At 37.1% G+C, this 24278-nt stretch overlaps 2 protein-coding genes across 2 annotated transcripts in view; one reads left to right on the forward strand and one right to left on the reverse strand.

Annotated features, from left to right (window-relative positions):
• INSYN2B (inhibitory synaptic factor family member 2B) overlaps positions 1-18703 on the forward strand; it is a 94704-nt gene extending 76001 nt beyond the window's left edge. Inside the window, exons 3-4 of the mRNA XM_042453567.1 lie at positions 1031-1105; positions 16605-18703. Coding sequence (XP_042309501.1) covers positions 1031-1105; positions 16605-16785 — 256 coding nt within the window. The 3' untranslated portion in view covers positions 16786-18703. The remainder of the gene's footprint in view (positions 1-1030; positions 1106-16604) is intronic.
• Positions 1-24278, reverse strand: part of DOCK2 (dedicator of cytokinesis 2) — a 336713-nt gene that overhangs the window by 195562 nt on the left and 116873 nt on the right. The gene's annotated exons all lie outside the window — the stretch shown is intronic.

Here is a 24278-nt window from a genome sequence, read left to right on the forward strand (position 1 = left end):
ATAAATGGAAATGTGTCCTATGTAGTTCCCATATATTTTCTTTTTACTCTTCTACAGCTTTTGCATGCACATGTTCACATAAGGAGGCATAGATTCTTTCTACTTCATTAAACAAAAGCACCAAGAATACTTGAGGGACTCAGTGTTAATTCTTAAATAGCTAGGATTAGTATATAATCCATGGGAACAAATTAGCACTGGAGACCAGTGTGGAGACATTTTAGTTTCCTGTTTTGTGTTTCCCCCCCTAGACTACTGGAACAAATCTATCTCTGTTAATGTGGATTTATGAATATTTTCCTGACATTACAGAGCAGTATTTACTTAAGGGAAATTTAAAACTGCTGACATTGTGACTGCATCACTGTTGATAGGAGAATGTAAATATATTTTTAGAGCCACTTAGGAATTTCATTGGCTGGTGAAACACACTGAAGCAGATCCAATGCTGAACATATACAGCTAGAACTGAAATGAACCTTGCCTTTTGCATTAATTAATCACTTTATGAGTATTTAGTTCTTTGGATAAATAGAAAAATTGCACTTGCACTGTTTGGGGGAAGTGTTGAATTACTGTGTTGGCCTTTTTTTTGGGGGGGGGGAACAGAGTGGCTATCTTGTTCTGCTCTACAGGGCATATTATCAACCAACCTCACATGATTTATTTCATGGTGATGAATTAACAAAAACCTACAAAGTCATGAATAACAAAAAAACATAGGTACTACTCTAATGTTGCCTTAGGTCCTGTCCCAGGGTATACATTCAGTAAATAAATCAATAAATGGAACATACCTAATGTTTAACAGTGCAATGCTATGCAGGTTTATTTAGAAATGAATCCAATTATCTTCAAGAGGTTATTCCCTATTTGTCTGTTTAGGACTGCACTGTAAGCTTAAAAGAGCATTCATTACAATATACCTTAACTTTTAAGGAATGTTACTTTGGCAAATTATATGTTGTGTGACCAGGGAGTGGAATTGTTGGTTTTATAAATAAATCATAGCAGCTATTATTTATTGCAGGAGGAACTTCTACCGCACTGGCCAAGATCTCAACAACTGCAGCACTTGCCAGAATACTGCATGTATCATTTACAGGTAACTCGTATCAATGGATAATTGTATGTATCTGTCTCTAAAGACAACACAATTGTTAAATCCACAGGTATTGCTATATTGTTCAAAGGAACAAAAGGAGCAATTCTAATTGCATTAGTTAATATCATTAGTTTAGCATGAAGATTTGCACCTAAAGTGTGGATTATTAAGAAAAGCAAAAAAAAGTAATGATTTTTTTTGAGGAAGAAGTTATTGATTTCCAATATAGGAGAAATGTTAGAGGGCTTAAGAAAACAGCATGGATCAGAGAAGGACAACAGTTCATATGACCCAATAACTGTTCCTTCAAGCACAAGAAGCACATATATACTTTGTTATAATACTTTAGCTCTACAAGTATTTTGTCAACTTCATCTTTAAAGAGAAGACTCCATTATCAATTTGCTCACCTATCAATTTACACATTATGAATTAAAAATGCACTAAGAAATCATGTTTATAGTGCAAAAACTATTCCACAGTATGTTGTTGTTGTTGTTGTTGCTGTGTGACTTCAAGTGGTTTTCAACTTATGGTGACTTATCATGGGTTTTCTTTGGCAAGATTGTTCAGAGGGGGTTTGTTTTTCCCTTCCTCTGAGAGTGTATGACTTACCCAGGGTTATCCAGTAGGCTTCTGTGGTTTAGTAGGGATTCAAACCTTTGTCTCCACAGTCATAGTCCAATGTTCAAACCACTACACCATGTTGGCTCTCACTGTACATCTTCATTGGTTAAAATTCTGTCAGATGATTCTTAAATTATTACTGAGGTGTCACTAAACTTTAATGGAGAAATAAACTACTTGAACAAATACATCTCTAAAAAGCAAGAACACCTTTTACCAAAAGAAGGTGGAGGGACTTGTGGACCTCACCAACTGTGTCAGTGTCTCCTGTAATGTTTGGGGAATTGCTTAGCTCAAAGGACATTTGCGAGAGGTTGGGTAACCTGAGGATCATTTTCACCTGTATATACCAGTACTAACTACCAAGATCGGTAGGAGAAATGATCTTACTAGCCTTGGTGCAATGAGACCTTCTTTACCTCTTAGTGCAAGAGGATATGCAGAAACCCTGGGGAAGGATGAAGTGATCAGGAAACCCATTTAATCTTTATTTTGATACTGCCTAGGTCCTCCACGTCATCAGGTCAACATGCCTTCCTAATGGGAAGCTTTCTACTTTTCCAAAGGTCATTGCAAACTCTTAAGAATATCGGCTCTAGATGTGCAATTATGAAAATACAAATATCTCATATACAGTGTGGAAGAGTCAGTTGTGCTAACACATCCTTGTAATCTTAGCCATTTTTGATAGAACATGTTCTGTATGAGGAAACCAAAATGATCTTTTATTTTAACATTCATGCTCAAGGCCTGTATTATTTAATAATGCTAATAAATTGCCTGAAAATAGTTTCTCTGTCAGTGTATGGAAAGGTATAATGAGTAAAATACTTTTTAGGGGGGGAAATCAGTTTATTTTCATTTACAACCTACATTCAAAGAATTGATTTAACTCTGTTCAGTTCATTCAAATTGCATCTAGATATACAAAGATGCTCAGCTTCAAGTTGTTTCCAACATGGCTTCTTCCTATTCTTTATAGAAAGCATCTGCGTTGACTGATTCTCTGCATTTCTTTTATTTCCTTTTCAAAGACATCAAAACGATCTTGTTCTCCTGCTTTATCATTCTATGCCATCCTGTCATTCCATGCATGATGTGTCTTTCAGTTTTGATACTAGACATTAATTCGTATCTGGATGTTAATCTTTTCACATATATCAGAGATTTTAGCTGTCTATCATAAGAATCATTTGTTAATGGAAATAAAATTGGATGGATAACTATTTTAAAAACTAGCCACCTCACTTCCTTTTTATATTCTATTTGTCTTTTGGATCAGAATTCTTATACACCTCTCAGAAACATTTCAAGTTATTTTTAGTAGGTAAAATCAAAGTCAAACAATAGCATTCTCTCAGCCTCAGAGGAAGGCAAAGGCAAGCCCCCTCTGAACCAACCATTCCCAGAAAATCTCATAATAGGTTTGTCTTAGGGTTTGCCTTAGTGTCATATGTTCAGAACAAAAGCATGCAACAAGAACAACAACAACATGATTTCCAGGGATAATTAATGGGAAGCAGGAAGATTTCTCAATCAAGATGTAGATTTGGACCCAAGTTGAATCAAATTTACTAACTCTTCATTTTCAATAGGCTTTGAATTGCCTAGGTAGGGCAGTCTTGCTGCTATTATTATGAACCAGCCCATCTTCTAGGAATATTTATTTAGCTTTTGTCTCATATCAGACAGCAGAACTCACTAACCAGGCTTGAGAATAATGCTTAACCACAGTTTCTACTATGTTAATAAACAACTCTCAGGCTCAAGCACTCTTTGTTGCCTCCTTCAACATGGGTGCAACTAACATAGCTGATGCAGTCACAATCTAAGGCGGCATACACTGCCTCAGACTAGAACTTAGTAAATGTAACCTGAAGAGTTCACAGATATAAAATAAGGCAAACAAAATGGACAGTTCTATCAAAAAAATGTGCCTTCTTGAAAATGCACAGTGATAAATGAAATTGTCAATGTGAAAACAGAAAAAGAAAATATGAGATGCACAGAAAGAAAAATGATGGCAGGGACATTTGGACCAAAATTAGGGCAAGTCAGTAACACTGGGAACATGATTTGACAGGCATATAAATTTGAAAAACCTCACCCAACTCTTCCCATCCATTGCAGATTTACTGAAAGAAATGTTGAAGGTTGAAGGGGGAGACCTCTAAAATCAGGGCACACATGAAAAAGACAACTGATTGAGCCCTGAAGAAGAAATGTTATACAACCAACTGGTACAAACTGTGACTGAAAGAAAAAATAAAATCATTTCAGAGATAACAAAGTGAAAGAAGTAAACAACAGACTTATAGACAGAAAAACATAGATAAAGTAGAACAGTAGATAACAGTTTGAAAATAATTTGTATGATCTTAAATAAGGAGAAAAGAAAGCTTTGAAGTTGAGGGCAAACGTAGATAACCTGTGAGAGGATAAAAGCTGTTGACAGCAGTGCAAACAATGCAGACAAAAAATAGCTAGCAATTTTGAGAGGAAATGGATTCTGCTAGTGAAAGAAAGAACAATTTATTTAAAAACTATAGAAATTCATTCACGATCAAAAAACTTATATAAGGTAAAAACAAGATGAACAGCTAGTGATTATAATAATATAATAAACCCAGTGAGAGACAAAAAATGTATAAATCAGAAACTGGTAGAAAATAAAAAGCAGCTGAAAAAGGCTTTCTGCATCTACAACCTCTCCTGCTCTAGACAGGGATATACAGGAAAGGAAAATAACCAAATATTGAAAACACTTATTTCTGCAATAAAGAACAGAACAGGCCAAATGAAAACAAGAACTAAAATAAATCAAAGGGCAATGGATTAGATCCAAAATTGCCTTCCATTTATGGAAATAATATTTCAGTAAATCAAAGGTTCTTCATCCAGCAGATGCTTCTGCTAACAGAAAGGGAAAGGTCATTCATGACAATTACCCAGCAGACCTACCTCCGTTTCTCTCAACCATCTAAAACAGGTGACTGGGGACAGTGAGAATAAGCAAAATGTTTGTTGCTGTTGTTGTGTGCCTTCAAACCATTTCCCTAGGGGGACCCTAAGTCAAACATGAAACTGGATTTTCTTGGCACGTTTCTTCAAAGACAGTTTGCTATTGCCATCCTCTGAAGCTGAGAGAATATGACTTGCCCAAGATCCCCAGTAGGTTTACATAGCTGAGTCAGGATCTGAACCCTGCTTTCCAGAATCACAGTCCAATACTCAAACCACTACGCTGTGTACCTCATGCACTCCTCCATACTTTCATGATCTCATCCAAATGAATGTGCTTGGATATAAAACTGTTCAGAACAGGGCTGGGCAAAAGTGCTCTTCTGGATGTTTTTGGACTACAGGTCCCACTAGCAAGGTCTGATGGGAACTGCTGGCCAAAAATGACTGGTGGCACAATTCCTGCTTTAGAATTAGAAATGCTAATATTTATTACATTTATAATTCTTTTCAGGCATGCTGTATTATCACAATGTGGGGTACAGACAGTAAAGACACTATTCACAAGCATCCAAATATTATTTTTAAAAGCTAGTGGACAGAATGAAGGCTTGGATCCAACTATTGTGCAAGGTCTGCTGTCCTAAGATTCCTCTGTCAAGACACAGCCTTCAGAAAGGTTTTATGGTGGTTGGACTGGGAGTACAAGGATTTATGTGGAAGGAAAAGAGAGGAAAGACTGGTTGCACAAGTTGGCTTCTACCCACACAGCATTTGGATCCAGTGCAAAATGACTGAAATTTTAAAAATTGTTACAAAAGATTTAAAATAAAGGTTTTACACAGAATAATCAAGAAAAGTAAAGGTTAAAAAGTAGTGTTTACTCTCTGGAATTCCACTCAAGAAGCCTTTTTCGGAAGATGGAATAGATAGATAAATGGCTGAGATATGAGGACATCTTAAAAAGTAATAAGGAAGGTGGTTTTCAGTTAAAAACAAAGGAAGAAATACAGGACAGGGGAATTAAGATTAACTGGTTTCTTTATACTCAACTGAAAGAGAGATTTAAAATGGATTTAAATTTGTTTGGAATTAGCGACGAGACTAAAGAATTGGACAAAATACTATTAAGCAAAGAGCCGAAAAAAACTTCTAAATTATATAATTTTTTGCTAAAGATAAACCAAGAACAAGATATCATATCAGAAGCTATGATTAAATAGGCCACAGACTGCGGAAACATTATAGATCTGGACAGCTGGAAATTAGCTAGAGAAAAAAACTAAGAAATTCACCTTAGCACAAGCTTTAAAAGAAAACTATTGGAAGATGGAGAACAGGTGGTATCTAACACCCAATAGATTGGCCAAGATGGATAAGAAGAAGTCCAATAGGTGTTGGAAATGTCGAAAAGCACGAGGTACCTGGTTCCACATGTGGTGGCGATGTCCCAAAATGAAAATATTTTGGAAACAAATTCATATAACAATAGAGAGAATATGGAATATTAAATTTGAACTTCGACCGGAAACTTACCTTTTGAATATGATTAACAAAACAACATCAGAAATAGAGAAAAAATATGGGAGAATCTTACTATACTTGATATCAACAGCCAGAATATTGATAGGTGAAACTTGGAAAGAACAATCCACCCCCCAATTTAGATGAATGGCTACAGAAAGTGATGGAAGCTAAAGAGATGGACAGACTCACAGCCTACTTAAAGAACCTTAGACACAGAAAAGGTAGAAAAAGAATGGAACCCTTTCATTCAACACTGTAAATCTAGATGGTTTACCGAAGAGGTACAGAAATAAAAGAAGAAGTGGTGCACATAAGAGTATATATATGAATAAATATATAAACATGGGAGTATATGTATACATATTGATAAATACATTTGATAAACAATATATACTCTTTGTTAATAACTACTTGAAATAGGATATGGTCTGGTGAGGAATTTGAACATAATAAGTGTAGATACAGCCAGAGGTATTGTTTAAGAAATGGCGCGTTACGTTAAAAACCAGAGAAATTATAACATGAAGCTCAAGGGAGAGAGGGGGAGAAGGAAGTAATGGATTTGCTTTACTCTGAGAGAAGTCAATAGAAGACCACAGTGTAAAAGATGTAAGAGGTAAAACTATCAAGCTTGTAATCACCTTTGTTTTATGTATAAATAATAGACAATAAAATATCTTTATGGAAAAAAGTAGTGTTTAAAATGAAAGGAATATTCCACTGAATTTCTAATAAAAGCAGAAGAGACATTTTTGTCAAGTTTATTTGCTAATAAAAAGCCACACACAGAGCAAACAAACTCCCACCTCAACAATGTCTAAGTTGCTGAGCACTAAAAGTGAGCCTGTGCTGCTAATCCCATTTTTTAATGGCACAACAGCAGTTCAGACTCTGAAGGTTGGATTTTTATTTTTAGATTGCATTCCAGAAAATGGCATGGCCAAACAAGAGCAGAAGGGTATCATGCACTACTAGATATTTCACATGCATGATGAAATATTTATTTGTTTTTAATGTTTTATAGTCTATCATTAAAAAATAAATGGTTGTGACATCCACGCAACTCAATTCCATGCTGTTATAACAGAGAAATGATCTAAGGTGGGATGGTTCTCCTTCACAGTGCCAAATCCTTGTACACTGACTGCTTGAGAGTCAGGCATCACTACAACAGGAGCCACATCTAAATCCCTGCAGCAAATGATCAAACCGATTCTAAACCAAAGGATTATACCAATCTTTCTCGATTGTTTCTCACTAGATGGCTATCACAAATAAAGACCCATCTCCACAAATATTTCTGGCTACTTTGACTTCTTGATCAAAGAAGCTGTCATTCACCTTTTTTTTTCTTGGTCTTCACTACCCTATTACTGGGGTGTTCTGGTTCCTTCACATAGGATATCCATAAAAGTAGAATTCAGAGACATATTGCTTTATCACACTAGGGGGCAAAGGGGATTTAAAAGAGAGTTAAACTAGAGAAAACTAGGAAATTCTGTGTGATAAACATCAGGCATTTCCTGGTTTTCTCCAGTTTAACTCTCGTTTAAATCCCATTTGCCCCCTAGTGTGATAAAGCAGAAAGCCAGGTTAGTCTACCAAACTTCTCAAAGGTGTGGCAAGATCCTTTTTCATGGGATGTCCAGATTGGTCATCCAAGGACAAGTGAGCTTTGCAGAACTATTTTAAACTCAGGTCTCCCTCAGTAGATTCCTTCCCTCCTGACAATGATGATGTGCCAGATCCCTTATTCTTAATCCTGGAGCCTCTATCTTCCTCAGAACCTAAGATTGGCTTTCCTGAAGCAGAATTGGGTGATTAGAAGTATACCGATCAGTGTGTCCCTGTCTCCATAAATATGCGGCCGAGATCTAGAAAGTCTCTTGACAAACAGGCTCATCATGAAAATAAAAGAAAGGGAGTTTATCTCAAGTTTTCTCTTCAATGCGTTTAGTTCCAAGCCCCCCCCCCCCCCCCCATGGGATCAAAATCCCTGGATGCCCAAGTCCTATTATATGCAATGGGGTAGTAAAATTGTGTCCCTTAAATAAAATGGTAATGTCAAGGTTTGCTTTTTGGAATGTATATGTTTTTATTTTTTTTCATGCCATTGATATGGAGAACTGATTGTATTATTATTCTCCTTCTCTCGTGTGATTAAAGCCCTAATGAATTATTACTAGCCCCCTCTTAGCTGGTTTGCTCCTTCACCAAATCTCCCAACTATCCAACCCATTTTTTCTATTACTCCCACTTCATTCCAGGCCCCTTTCACACCTCTCCATGAGCTGTGATTGAACTCCAGTCTTGTCCATCACAGCTGGAAATGGAGCAGGGATCTCTTTGGATTTTTATCTGGAGCTGTATGTCATGTTATTGGGCTTCAGTGCTGAATAACAGCAGCCTTGCTTATGCTCATTGTTGATTAATTTTTGGCACCTTAAGTTACTGGAAGCTAACCCAGCACTTTTCTTGTTTCATTTCATCTTCCAATGCTGCATGAAAATGTTCTAGGGCACAAACCAACTCTCATTACAATGCTTCCTTCACATCTCAGGCTCCCTGTGATTTTAATTATCTGCTCCCTGCCACCCACCGCCTTCCAAAACAGTTTATATGGCTTCTCCTCATTAGGCTTCAGGTCACCAAGACAGCTTGACAACATTTAAGTTCATTTTAAATTATATGCTTAAATGGTTGTTGGGGAAATTTACATGTTGCGGCACTAAAACTGTGACAGCAGATATTTGGTACCATGAAAAGATGAACCTGCAAACCTCAATCCACAAACAATAACCAAATATAGGTTAGCATCCTGTTAGTGTACGAGTAGGCAACTATGGAATACTAGGAGACTAATTTAGCTCTCCAGGGGAACCTGGAGAGTTGCTCCATCCCAGCACATGCTACTGCTCTCAAATATACTCCAGGTGACATGGCAACATGTTTTGGGCCTTCCTGGGACCCTAAAATGCATTTTAAGGCATTTTAAAGCAAAATATTGTTTTGAAAAAAATAACAAAATTTTCTTTTGACTTCTAGGGAGCCAAGTGGGGCTCCAAATGTGATAGAAATGCCTTTTATAACCCCTGTATATCAATCTGGGGCATTATGGAGCATATGAAAAATTAACCTGAAGGGGTCCACCAACCACAAAAATGTCCCTGGGAGCTGCATGTAGCCCACAGTCGCACTTTGCCCACCTCGTGTTAGTGATATGCACACATGTAAGGGGACTTTACACTAAATATTTTTGGGTCATTGAGAAAGTTCCTCCCACTATAATGTCTGAAGCTGCCTACTTTCAATTCAATGCGTTGCTCAGATAGCCTCCCCAAAAAGCCATTCCATTGCTCTTGGAGAAGACAAGAGATGTCCTCAGTCTACCTCTGGCTATGACAATTCCACAGGCATTTTTCCAACCCCCATCCCCCCTCTCCACCAGGAATGGAACAGCCATCAGGAGGCTGTGGTATCACAACAATGAGTCCTGGATAAGCCATAGCAGAGTTCTTCGTGTACAATTCTTGACCATGTTGTCTCTTCTTTTCAAAAGCAAATATCTCAGTGGCAGTGCTTGAAGAGCAGTGATGCACAACAGATGCTGACCACCTTACCTTTTCTCACTGTGCTTATTAAAGACATAGTGAATAAGCACACATAGTGTGAGGAAGCAGATTGTAAACTCAACAATGCTTGGGTCAAACTGCAGAAATTTTCCTTTTGGACATAATTCACTTAAAAATGATTGCAGGGTTTTATTTTTCCTTTAAATGAATGATTCAGAGCTTCTTTGTTCATGGAAGGAGGGCACAGAATTCTGTGGGCTCTCTCCTCCAACCTTATAGTGGCCACAAGAGAGAATCATTTGAGGCACTGATCAGCTGGCACCATAACAGTGTAAATCAAGTAAGAGCAGTCATTTAGATTTAAACAAACTTTTGAAATAGATTAGTGATAGTGCCAGGTTCAGTCCCTTATAGCTTGCTTTAAAAAAAAAAAAGCCTTGAATAACAGGGATGAGAAGGACAAGGATATCTGAAGTACATAATGCTGAGCAAAATGGAGTGGTGGTGATGGAAAGAAACTATCATTTGAACTTTCACAAGTAAACATTTATAGTTCAATATGCATTTTGATCATCAGTGCCATGTTATATATGCGTACTCTGAAGCAACTCCCTACATGTGCTTACCTGGAAGTTATCACCACTTAACTCGAAGGAACTTACTGCATTTCTCAGACTTACAAAAATCGCACAACATATCCTTGCATTATTTAACTCCGATTGATGTTAACATGATTCATCCAGCTAAATTCTCTGTATACCACTTTGAAATTACAAGGGACAATGTTTCCATAGAAACAAAAATGGAGTATAGTTTTCTTCTGAATCACATTAATGAAAGGGGAAAGAATATACCCTTAAGACTTGCAATTATGCTTACTATAAACATAAGGGAGAATTTGCCATCTAATTATCTCAGCTTCAGAGGGGCAGCAAGTAAGAATTGTTAAGGATGCTAAATGTAAGATCTGAAGGAAGCAGAAAACTGGGCTTGGGCATATTTTTAATTAAGAAGTTGCATTTTGTGTGTGTTTAATCACTGGCTAGGTTCAAACTGAGTAAATATTGATGGAAGGGGTCACTACTGTATTTAAGATGAAAAGAAATGCAAACATGAAAAATAAAAGGTGTGAATTTTCACTAGTGATTACAAGTAAAATTTTAACTACCTCAAGGTGGAAAAACTGTATCATAGTTTCCCAAATTGCTGAGAGTTGAAACACATGTGTTTTTTTAATTAAATCAGGCCTCATATCATTTTTTCAGAAAAAAATGAAGAAATATATATAGGACTAAAGGCTATCTATTCTCAAAGAAGTTCATAATGTTGGCCATGAAAGCAAGCCTCTCCTGTTGTCCTCCAACAATTGGCTTTCAGAAGCATGTTGCCTGTCTCTAATCATGGACATAAGTATAACAACCATGAAAATATAGATATTGATTACAAAACTACAGTTCCCAGAATCCTAAAGCACTGAGCCATGGCAGTTAAAGTGGTGTCAAACCAGATTATTTCTGTAGTTTGGATGCAGCCAAAGAAGATTGGGTTTTGGGTTTGGTTTCTCCCAGGCCTTATTATTTTAGTACCTGAGACAGTGATTGTCATTTTGTCTTTTGTTCCTACTGGCTGTTTCTAATTTCTATTATTTCTAGCAATGTATTTTACTGAGCCAGTTGTAAGATGCTTGTGTACCATGGGATGGGATAGTTTTCTGTCTATTAAGATTTTTATAGTGGTTAGGTGTTTTATTACTATTTTTTTAAAACAACTGTTACGTTTTAATGCTTTAAGAACGTACTTTAGGATAAATATAAATAAATTTCACAAAATCTTTTCACCAAAGGCTAACTCTGATCCAGAAATACAGCTACATGGTAAAAATCTACACATAGCATTTGGAATAATATTAAGAAATGTAAAACAGTACAAAAATGCCTTTGGCAGTTTCAGAAGCATGTCAATTTGCCCTGAATCATCTCCTAAGTACTCTGTTAAGAGATCTGAAGCACTTGTATTTTCCTTCTCCTGCAACGTCATGATACATTGTTTTAAAATATTTCCTGTGAAAGGCAGCCAAGATGCTTCATCACATTTTTTTATTATTATTAATCATGCTTGCTAGACAGGGGGACTGGAAAACACTGAGGTAGTTTGTTTGGGTCTATGCATATTTCCCAAGAGATAAGTGGTTTGGTATATATTATGAAAGGGTTATATCTTTAGATGGTTCTGTAAAAAGTTCTGTGTAAATTGAAACGGACAGATGGCATTTGTAATTTGTTTCTATCTGCAGAGCAAGCACAGCAGAGACCTTTGTAATCTAAATAATCCATATTAAAAAAAATCCCTTCTAACATGTTAAGAGTTTTACTACATTTAGAACTGGACTATTAGAATCAAAACTAAAAGCTTGTTCCTTACCCAAGTATGCTGATGATCCTACACAATTCCTCATGAGCTACTTCCGAAAGATTACTTGTACTGCACGATCTGATACATACTGATTATTGAAAGCCATCTGGCTGTACATTGATTATCTACTGGACAATCTAGCACCAGATTTCTGAATTTCAGCTGCAAAGTAATTTTTGCAGTTAATAGCTTCTAACTGTGTTCTCTTCAGAGAGATTGCAATAACATTTTATATCATATTTTATCATGGTCAGGAAAGTGAATATTATTGTGCTAGCATGTATTATATGTTCATCAAAGTACCCCAGTCAATGAAATAATCATTCAGATTATTTCTGCTACCTTTAACCCCTGCTCTTTGATTCATCAGTAGTGTATGTACCATCAAGAGATGTGGAGGAGACAAATCCATAAGGTATTGAATAAAAAACAGTGATACCTTTATTGGCCAATGCACAATATAAATGTTACAAGCTTTCAAAGCTTCGCTGGCTTCTTCATCAGGCAAGGTGTTACAAACCAAACAGGAGAAAAAATTGAAGATGTTGGTCATAGGCCTGCATTTGGCTATTTTTCTGTTTCATTTTGCTGTTTCATAAGGTACTGAGAATATGTTTTATAATAAATATAAAACTCACTCAAAATGATATATGGTGAAAGGGTCCAGTTGCAAAAATAAGCCATTTATCTTAAAACATCTCTTTCTCTCTGTCATATCTTGGTGCTGTATTTCTGCATCAAAACGTCTTCACTGACATGTCTCAAAAATCGACTCCTTCTATAACTCTGTTCCCACAAACCATTGCTTCACCTTCTAAACTATTTCATGTTTTAGAACAACTGTCTTCCTGCAAGCAATTTTGTTTCCTTACTTCTACCATTCAGTTTTTTCTAGAGCTTATAAGTCATCAGAGTGAGAAAGCCAACCTGGGCAGAAGATGCTCAAAGTCAGCAGTGATTCTTTCTAAGTCTCTTGGATATTTCTTTCTGTTGGAGATCAGAGCTATGGCCTGCACCCCCAAAAATAATTTGCTCCCTTCAGTAGAAGACAGTGTCTCATTTCAAGTGCTGAAGTTAGATTTAATTTTCAGACCGATTTGCTTCTCTGCAGTCTCTGTGTATATACATACTTGCTGCTGGGGGGACATCTTGTCATTTGTCTCATACAGCAATACAGTGCTGGATGGCTCTATATTACATCCCCCCCTCTTAGAAATAAATGTAGTAAAATTCCATATTCCATTCTGCATTGTTAAATTAAACTGATTGAGAGAGACAGATGATGAGGCATGCTGGACAGCAGCCATTGCTGACTTAATATATTTCCTATCATGCAAAATCCCTAAACAATACATTCTATACCTTTTTTCTCTCCGACATATTACCTTACACAACACTGTCAAAGCAGACTTGAATTCAAAGAGCCTCCATGACCCACAAAAGGCTTTTCTGCGCAGGATTCTGATTTCCATTAATCCTCCTCCCACCCATACAGATGCAGTCCTCTGCACTTCAACACACACTGCTCTGGAAAACCTCCCAATTACTAGGAGCACCATTTTTGCCTAATAACTCCATTGTATAAATCGGATTCTGCTCAGGCTCTTGTGTATACAAGCCAACATGCAGTCAGAAACTAATTTGGCACTATATTTTTTTGTGGGTTTTTCAGGCTATGTGGCCATGTTCCTGATATTTCACACCTTACTGCTTTGCTGATTACTTCTGTAATCTCTTCTTTATGCCTGGAACAATAAATGAGTGAGTTATAAGGTGTGAAATGAAAATGGACAGAGAGTCAGGACAAAACAGTGGAAATGAGGATAGTAAGCTATTGCATGTCTTCAACAGGAAGCTAAATGTGTTACTAATTATGAGGAAGATCCCTTTATAGTCTGAGAACTGCATATCTCAGGACAACTCTTTTCAGATCTTCCAGATGGGCCCTGCTGAGAATCCTTGCTCTGAAGGAGGTGAGAACATATGTGGAAAGAACTTTACAGTGGTTGCCCCATAGTGTTGCCAGGTTTTCAAAATAGCAGTAAGGCACAGTCAAGATCTATGACATGCAGGGTTGAAAATCAGGAAGTAGCTACTAACAAGTGTACAATCTACCTAAATACCACATGAAAATATTGATTTCATTTAACTTAGCTCTGTGTTTTTCTGTCGAAATAAAACATATTGTTCACATTCATAAATTACATGATGCATACATTTCTGTCTTTATGGTGGGTCCACTCACCAAAATACAGGATTTTTAGCATCTTGTTGAGTCTATACAAAAGGATTTTCCCCAAAAAACTTAAACTGAGGATATTCTTTATAATAAGACACACCTATCAGTCATATAAAGGACATTTTTTCCAGCCTTCAAATAAGGGACATCTCTTATAATGCGAGAAAGCTGGCAACCTGACTGCCTCAATAATTCTCCAGAAGGGGCTATCTCTATATGTCCACCCTCTTCTTCAGAAAGTATTGAGATTAAGAACATTAAAATTTGCACTGCTTGATCAGTCTGAAAGCCTGTCTAGTGCAGTGTCTAATTTTTGACCATGGGCAGACAGGTTATTAATGGGAACCCACAGGCAGAACTTAAGTGAAAAACTTACTTATAGTTCATGCTTTCCAGCAATTGGTATTCATAGGCATACCATCTCTTAACACTGGAGATAATATATTACCGTGTGCCTAGTAGGTAGTCACTGATAGCCTTAATCCCTCTAAAAGCTAAGAAAACAGGTGTTCTTGTTGTTTTCATTGAACAGAATGCCAATATAACTTGGCTGTCAAGATTTCATTAACAAGCAGGGTGGCACTGCTTCATTTTAATCTGTTAGAGAGATGAAACCATTCAAATGACCTTCAGTGACCAAGCCAGATAGGAGAGATGCTTTCAAAGAAGAGTCCCCAAAAGCCACACAAGTCTCATTCCACTAAGGCAGAAATGAAGGATAAGCGAGTTTAAAAAAAAACAACATTAAAATATTTCTCCCATTGATTTGAGTACCAAAAGAATTAATCTACACTGGCTCCAGTGATAGCATAGATTCTGCACTGGTATGGGGATTCATCTGGGAACCAGCAGACCTTTAGATCTACAGTCCCTCATTGCTCCTTTTGATGTTGAAAAAGAAGACACCACTAAATGGTTAGTGGGTTCTGAAGCCTAATCCCCTCTTCCCCCAAAAAAGAACTTCATTTTCTGTCCTGAGAAGGGGAGTTCTGACAATCTCATCCTATGCATGTTTGTCCCCTGGAGCCATAGGATTAAATCATTATACTGTGGCCTTATAACTATATACAGGGGAATAAATCCCAATGAATCCAGTAGTATTTGCTTCCGAGGAGGTATGTATAGGATTGCACTGTTGATCAACTAAAAAGATATTCCCTATTTATTGGATACTGATTTTTTTAAAAGAAATTCAAAAATGTACACATAAGACAAATAGAAGCTCATTTTATACTCATTATGTTTTTTCTGAGGTGAAGTTTGGTGTGGCACATGTGCAGCATTTAAGGAAATACTATTTTGTGCTTCATAAATATTTCAAATATGCCAATTCACATGATGGCTTAGTCAACCCAAACACATATGACTGATCAATTTAAATTTATTTAATCAAGTTGAAGTTCGATTGAGGTTTTTGTTTCTTTGTTTTTTATTAGACACATCAAACATTCGGCTGGAGGTTAATTTAAAAACAAAATGAGAATCTGACAGCCTATTTCACTACAGTTTGATCTATCTGGAAACAAGTAACAAGTACAAGAAAAATCATGCTGCTCTTTTTAAAATAATAATAATAATTTACTTGTATTTTATGTAAGCACTGTGACTGCCTCCTTCACAGTTCAATAAAAAAACTATTAGCAACCGTTCTAGCACTGATTAACACTGAATAAACTATATACAAGATAAATGTCAAGACATTTATTTTTACATTTTTCTCAGATGTTCTACTGCATAATTATTTGCCTGTTTGCAACTGACAGCTTTAGAATGTCAGATTAACTAAAACTGTTTTAAGCATGGAGAAAAGCAACTGGAAAACCACAAACTTTGCATCCACTTCTGTTGAAATGAAATATTTTAAATGAATATGACCTCCATCTGAGATAGTATTAACTACAACTCTTTTTGAAATTCTCTCTTTGGCACATATTAATTGGATTTGGCACAAATGTACATAGGATCAAAACGTTCCCTCCAAATTATGGGAAGAGGTTTCTATTTGAAATCCAACATGCCAGGTGAAGTAACTCAAAATTGCCATTTCAAGTGCCAAACTATATGGATTCCAGCATTTCAAGGCAAGTGCCAAATATAATTATTTCCTGAAACATGTACTTAAAAGTTCACTAAATTCCCTTTCCCTCTTTTCATTATGCAGTGTTGAACATGACTTCAGACAACAAGAAGGAAGGTTCCACCAAGTTCTTAAAACACTGGATCAAATTGAAGAAAGCCCTCCAGTGGCAACTTTGCAAAGGCAACCATCTGATCAACCAGTCCCTGAGAAACAAGAATTCAAGAAAAAGGCAAAGAAAAAGAAATGCTTCTGGTGGATTTGAAAAACTTAAAAACTGGTTAGGGACTCTAACAGCTGTCTAAATATTATGGCCAAACTGCATTCTAAATTCAGCTAATAGCCCCAGCTAGAGTAGACATATTGAAACAATGTCTCTGCTCCATTTGGGGCTAGCAATTGGAATTATGCCCGTTGAGCTGTTATGAATGCCCTTTACATTTCCATGCTTCTGTACTGCTCAATAATGCTGATTCCCCTTTGTATTTCCTGATTTGTGACAACTGGCTTTTCTATAGTTACTACAAACCAGAAACTGAAGGAGGAATCAGAGCTTGCAGGAATTAATATCATTCACAGTGGCAAAAAACATGGCTTGGAAGCAGAGTCCAAACCACTACAGTCAGCCTTCCACATTTGCGGCTTTGATTTTCCAGGGGGATGAGACTACTTGGGGTGAGACTTCTCCAGAGACAGCTGGTGGCCTGGGAGGGTGGGGGAAGAAGAGGAACAGGCATGCACTTGTTCCTCCTTCCCCCCTCCCTCCTGGGCCTTTAGCTGTCTCTGGGGACATTTCACCCCAAGAAGTCCCATCCCCCTGGAAGTTCCACCCCCAGCACCAGGTAACACCCGGTTTCAGAATGCCTTGGAGTTTGGCCACTCGGTCTCTAAAATGTTTGCTATCACTGATTTATGGATTTGATTAATATGTTATCTCTAGGATTCTCTAGGTCCTCCAGAGCAACTCTGCAAGAAGTTGATCATACAGAGAGCCCATAAAAGATGTCTTCAGGACATCATCAGAGCGCAATATTTACACCCTGATGCCCTGAAGCTGTCTGGAAGCCAGGCGGCTGCCCAAACATGGGCACCTTCAAGATGCTCTGCAGCATTTATATGCTGCACACCACCAGAGTGGCTTGCAGCCGGCTTCAAACCACTACAGAGCAGGAAAAGCCAGCTTTTTGCCAGCTGAAAAAGGAGTGGATCTTTGCTGCTCCTTTTTTGGCTGGCTTCAAGGAGAATCAGTACTATGGCATGTGTTTGCTCCGGTCCCAATACATCTGTTTCCTCCCATGGTTATGTTGAAGGAACTAGAAAAAAAATCCACTTCTCTAGGCACTTATATTCCACCAATGTAATTATATGGTCAGCATCTGGATGTTGACTATAGGGTTCAGCTGGAGGGCACAGAGATTCTTACAGAGGTGTTCTCTCAGGTTAAAAAAAATTATGGGTTTTTATTTGCATTTTATTCACTTTCACTTGGGTTATAAGGCTCTAACTCTAGCAAATGTGGAGGGCACACTGTACATTTGAAGAGGGGAAATGCTGATTGTAGTCAAGGAATATACATTTTTTAAAATACACAAAATCTCTATTTAGAAAAAAACTTCTGTAAATTGGTTTTCAGATTAAATTGTTCTAAAGCTTAATGAAGCAAGCTAATAAAATGAATGGAATGTTTGCTTTCCTTCTCTATATGCCACCTTTATTTAGCCATGCTTTCACCTGAATATAAATTGAGCATGATGAAACCATAAGAGATCTTTATCCTTGTTTTGTTAGCCTCATTAAGAATTTTGAAAGCTGCCAAATACTGAGTTTTAATCACATTTTATGCCTCTATTTCCTTGATGAACTACATTATAGCAACATTCTATTAAGTATATCAAAGTAACACTGTTCTCATTCCACAAAAGTTTTCCTCTTAAACAGTCAAAGCTAGCAGTCATCATAAATATTGAAGTAAAAAAAAGTCTAATTGTTGAAAAGACTATTAAAACCTCAACTAGTGATAATTTTCCAGTTGTAACATTTCCCACTTAAAATTAAATGTTTTGTTATAAAAGACAATCTTGGAAAACACTCAGTAACTGTTAGGGGGTGTTCCCACTTGTGATTTGAAACAATTTTAAATACAGCGGTTTGTTTTAAAGCGATTCAAAATAAAGCGAGTGTTATCCCGCTTATCAAATCGCTTTATTTGTATCGTTCCCATTGACTTTACATTTTATTTTAATTTGCAGTAATTGACCTGGTTTCATTCCCATTCACAGATGAATCGGTGTATATTTAAATTGGTTTTGTAAATTTTTTGTTCACATTCACTTGTTTCGGCTGTCAATCAAAGAGACATCATCATGACGTCACAATAATTCAGAGTAACGTGCACCGATATAACCTTTACCTGCGTTCTCACTACCTGCTGACTGTTTTTAATTCGTTTTAAATTTCGCTTTTTAAAAAAAAAGAGCCAATGAGGAGGTGCTTACGCTCTTAAGAGTCCTAAGCGCCCAAGCTCTTAAGAGTCTAAGTACCTAAGCTCTTAAGAGTCCTAAGCGCCTAAGCTCTTAAGAGTCTAAGCACCTAAGCTCTTAAGAGTCTAAGAGAGAAAGATGGCGGCGGCGATGGATGGGGACAAAGAAAGGGTGACTCCCCCAAGCCAGCCCATCACGCTCCGCTCCTCCCATCCTGTGGAACCCGAATCAGACGCCGAAACGTTCCCATTTAAATACCGCGATTCCTATATCGGATCAAGGGATAACCTGGGGTAAAACCTACTATTTTTTACACTGGTTTATAGGCTTATGATGTGGGTTAAATGTTATGATTCGAAGCAGATTCAAATCGCAGTGGGAACGATATCGGGTTAATCTAGAACCATTCTAGAGTTAATTCGGGATTGAGTGGGAACAATACACCTTGGATTCGATTTGTAAACCGGTGTATAAGCGAGTGGGAACGACCCCTTAGATTCCATTTTAGTCACAGCATTTTTTATAAATGCATTATTAATCACTTTGAATGATTTAGTCTAAAAACTACAGTTATGATTTTAACTACCCATGGAGTTAAAGCAGAGAGAAGACAGACACACAGAGATACATTCTTTTATTATAAATAAAATATACTCTATTTTATTTGGTTCTTTGATACATCACAACAAGAAAATTTAAGAACAATTCACACTAGTTTCTCCTTATAATATTGAGAATCATATTACTTTTTCTCATATAGGTTTTTAAAACACTGCTACTGAAGCAGACAATACAATATATGATGACAGTCTACAATACATTTGGAATTAATTCCAGAAGGTCTTAAATACTGGATTCTGTTCCTGTACCACAGAGATAGCTCTTAGTAACATCAGTTGTATAAAAGAAATATATGATGTGCTGCCAAAATATGGAGTGAACCACAAAAGATACTGAAGAGATAATGTTTGTAAAATACTGTATAGCACATATTGCATATTTTGAAACTTCTGTACTTGAAATAGCTCTCCTCTGCAGAGGAAAGTGAATTTGGGGGGAAGTAAATTGTATTAATAAAATATTCAGTCTTCTACTAACAGAATCAAAATGCAAGATTTATGTACTCCCATAGTACAATAAATACCTATTCTTCTTACCCACTATCACAATTCTTGGTAAACTAGCAGGCTTCAGTACAGATTACTTTCCTGATGAAATGTACTAATCAAATATAATGTTTTGTATATTTCTAGATTCTTTTATTGGCATAATATCTTTTGCAATAAATTGAAATATTTTTTTCTGTCTCAAGACTCAATAACTTAATTGTTATGTTTGTGACAACTATTCAGAATCGGCTATACAGTGGCTTTCTTCTAGAGCCACTTTTTACAGAACTCTGTGAAAAGCCAGCTCTGGGATCTAAACTTTGCATACCGTTTCTCCTCAGGTTTGTATCCATTATATTTTCCAGTATTTTCCTGGTACACAATAAAGTTGGGAGCTCTCATGCAGTAAACTGAGCCATCATAGCATATCGCTTGACCACCTGCTTACAGATCTGTGTCATGGTTCAATTTGACTGTCTCTCACAACCACTTAAATGACCATCTGTATGGAGTTGTTTTGATCTTGGTTTATTTTTAATCAAATTCCTTTCCTGTTCTCTTGTGTATATGAATTGGCAGCAGGCAGACGTACTACATGGCTGGTTTAAGAATAAAAGCATATCAGCTCACAAAGCATAACAATAACCAACACCAATAAAAATAAGATAATAAAACAACACAAATGCTACTGCTCCCATTTCACTGTCTTCTAGTCACAAAGTCAGAGGGAAAGAGAAGCAATCATATATTGATGAGTCATCATACTTTTGTGAAAAAATTTAAGACATAAGGATTGAGAAAGGATCATTTAAAAGAAAGTACCCTATAGCTGAGTCCTTGTTACAAAGATATGCTTAAGATGTCAAGTCCTGTAATTAATTTGCTTCTTACTCTACCAACTTCCAAGACTCAGAGAATTATATTCACAGATTCCAAATGTTGATTACTTTCTAAAATCTGATAAGCAGCAGGGGTAGTTTGCCCCCTAGATACTTCAAATTGTTGGGTATCTCTTGGCATTTCAATGAATAAAATAAAAAGAATCCTACTGCTCAGCAGAGCTTATCTGTCAGCATTTATGGCACAATTATCATTAGAATAAAGCAACTAAAATTAACACAATAGGGTTCCTCATTAATTCCCTTGCTTATCAAATCCTGAGTTTCCTTATACTCCCTTCTATGTTGAAACAACTTTTTTTGAAAGAGAAGCACAACTACAAGTTGCATTTTCTGAGGTTTGCACTTCCCAATTGGCTTTAGCTACTTCCAGGCAGGAATAAGTTTAGGGGAAGATGGATGTCTACGGCACTAAATTCAGGATATGTCTGTCAGAGGCTAATGGCTCACACATGGAAAAGCTGACACACATATTATGAAGTGCACACCTGCACTTAAACTTGGTAATTCTGACCTTCACAGTCAATAGTGCACCAGCAGTAGGAGGTTTTTTAAAAATATAAATACTATAATGCCAGATGCCAGGGCGGTTGCAAGGGAGTGCCTTCTCTCAACCCCTTCCATAAATGACATTGATTTAGCATCCTATATGACTGTGACAGGTCATCCAGGCAAGTTATAAAATTTGATAAATTAAATAATAATAATAATCAATCTTTGAACAAACAGATGGGTCCTTTGGTCGCAGCTTGACCTAAATCCAACTTCTAGTCTCAATTAAAGTAGATTTGTTGAATCTATGAGATATATAAAGGTGCGCTGACTTACCATTCACAACTGATTCAACAGATCTACTTTACTTGGGATTAGTGAATGAGCCTTCATCTTCTTTTGGTATATCCAGTCAATTGGGAATGACTGAACAATATCCAGCTGCTAAATTGTTTAAGTCAAAAGCGCTTTGTGAAATTTTACATTTTAAGTATGAAGAGAACTGTAATCTTTAACCAGCAACACCGAAAAGGTAGAGGCAAATGACCCTAAAACAGGTACCAAGACAAAGTTTCACTTTGAGTAAACCAAAGTAAGTGTGCTTGGATGCATGCTTGTACTAAGATGACAAGCAATGTTCATGGAAATCCAAGAGAACTGGCACTGCTTATTTAAAAGTTTGACCAGTGCTGTTTTGATTAATCATGGTACACTCCCTGGCACCAAGGAAGTGCCAAATGGCTTTGACAACTTAAAACTACAAATGAATGGAAGCAGGCCCAAGTCAGAAATATCTGGCTTACAAGAGCATGCATTGCAGAAAACAACACTGAAAACTAGACATAAGCACATGGCAGACACCACCTTTCAAAAGTAGGTGAAGCTGGCAACAAGACTTTTTAAAAGTCTCCTGCAGTTACTAGTCAGAAAGAGGTAAGCAGAACTTATATTGCTGCTTACTATTGCTGAAACTAGGCTGAACCAAGCCAAAGTCACACCATAGTTATTCTGCTTCACTGCCAGTCCTTTTTCTCCCAATATCATCCTTCTGTCTGGATTGCAGATCAGACCCTAATTCCATCAGACAGCAAAGGCTATTGCAGAACTAGAAAAGTTGGCCTTGCTTATTATTTGTTTTAATTATTCTGTTAGTACCTTGCAACCTCTGTTTCCTTATAAACGGAAACTTGGAAGTGGCTTGCATTAGATAGGAAGCATCATGCAATACCAAAAAAATCCTATGTAAACTTCTAAAATTTCTGTGACCGGTGGTTATGAAACAGGTCCCCCAGCTCCAATCCGCACAGGACCCTTTTCTAACAAACTAGAGCACCAACACAGAGGCATCAACATCTGAAATCCCAAATAAGGAGAACTTATAAAAATATGATTGCAAAAGTGCTATAAAATCATTTATATTTTAATATCTTTAGTCAAAACACAGTTCAAATATATACAACTCCCATACATAAACTACAATTGTCCATATAATTATCACATAATTCATGTCAATTACTTATCAATATGTCATCTAAATTATCTACAAATCCACTCCCTGCATCATCTATCGCTTCCTTATCTTTAATACTCTTTTTTCTATCACTTCACATTCAGAAACCTCCTATCCTTTTTACACACTCCACATCTATCCTTCTACCTTCTCTTCCCATCTCTCTCTTCTTCCTTCCTTCCTTCCTCCTTACCTTCTTTCACTTAGCAAACCTTCATTCAGTTCCCAAAACTTCACTTCACAATACTCTACCATTCATACCTTGACTTCTTCCCTTGTCTTAAATATAAAATAATGTCATCTTGTCTCTTCTGCCAGTTGAAGGGCACGGTCCAGGAAGGGAGAGGAAAATAGCGGATGTGAACAACTGGCTTCGCAGATGGTGCCGCCGAGAACTATTTGGATTCTTTGATCATGGGCTGCGGTTCCATGAGGAGGGACTTCTTGCAACAGATGGGTTGCATCTCACGCCAGTTGGAAGAAAGGTTTTTGCCAACAGTCTCAAGAACTTGATCAGGAGAGCTTTAAACTGAGTTCCGTGGGGAAGGGAGACAATATTAAGGAAGGCAAAACGGCTGGAGAAAATAGTCAAACAGACATAGAGGAAACAAGAAAAAAAAGTGCAAGAACCCAACAGTGGGAGGCAAAAAAACTTGCACAAGCAGCAAGTAAATGGGACCCGTGGTCTGTGATGTCTCTACACTAATGCACAGAGCATGGGAAATAAGCAAGATGAACTTAAACTCCTAGTACAACGAAGCAAATATGATATAATAGGCATCACTGAAACCTGGTGGGATGAGTCTCATGATTGGAATGTGGAAATAGAGGGGTATAACCTTTTAAAGAGAAATAGGCCAAACAAGAAATGAGGAGGAATAGCACTATATGTCAGAGATATTTACACCAGTGAAGAGATCCAGGACATCAATCATGGAAGCCAGGTGGAGAACATCTGGATAAAAATTAAAGGGGAGGGAAACAACAAGGATGTTACGGTGGGAGTCTACTACAGACCCCCAAGTCAGACTGAGGAATTGGATGATATCTTTCTAGAACAGATGACCACACAGTCAGAAAAGAGAGATGTAGTAGTGATGGGCGACTTCAACTATCCTGATATTTGTTGGAAGTCAAACTCAGCAAAATCCTCAAGGCCTAGCAAATTCCTCACTTGCCTGGAAGACAATTTCATGGTCCAAAAGGTGGAAGAGGCAACAAGGGGGTCAGCTATTTTGGATCTGATCCTAACCAACAAGGATGACTTG

This window comes from Sceloporus undulatus, chromosome 2 (assembly GCF_019175285.1).
Source record: "Sceloporus undulatus isolate JIND9_A2432 ecotype Alabama chromosome 2, SceUnd_v1.1, whole genome shotgun sequence".
NCBI classification, from domain to species: domain Eukaryota; kingdom Metazoa; phylum Chordata; class Lepidosauria; order Squamata; family Phrynosomatidae; genus Sceloporus; species Sceloporus undulatus.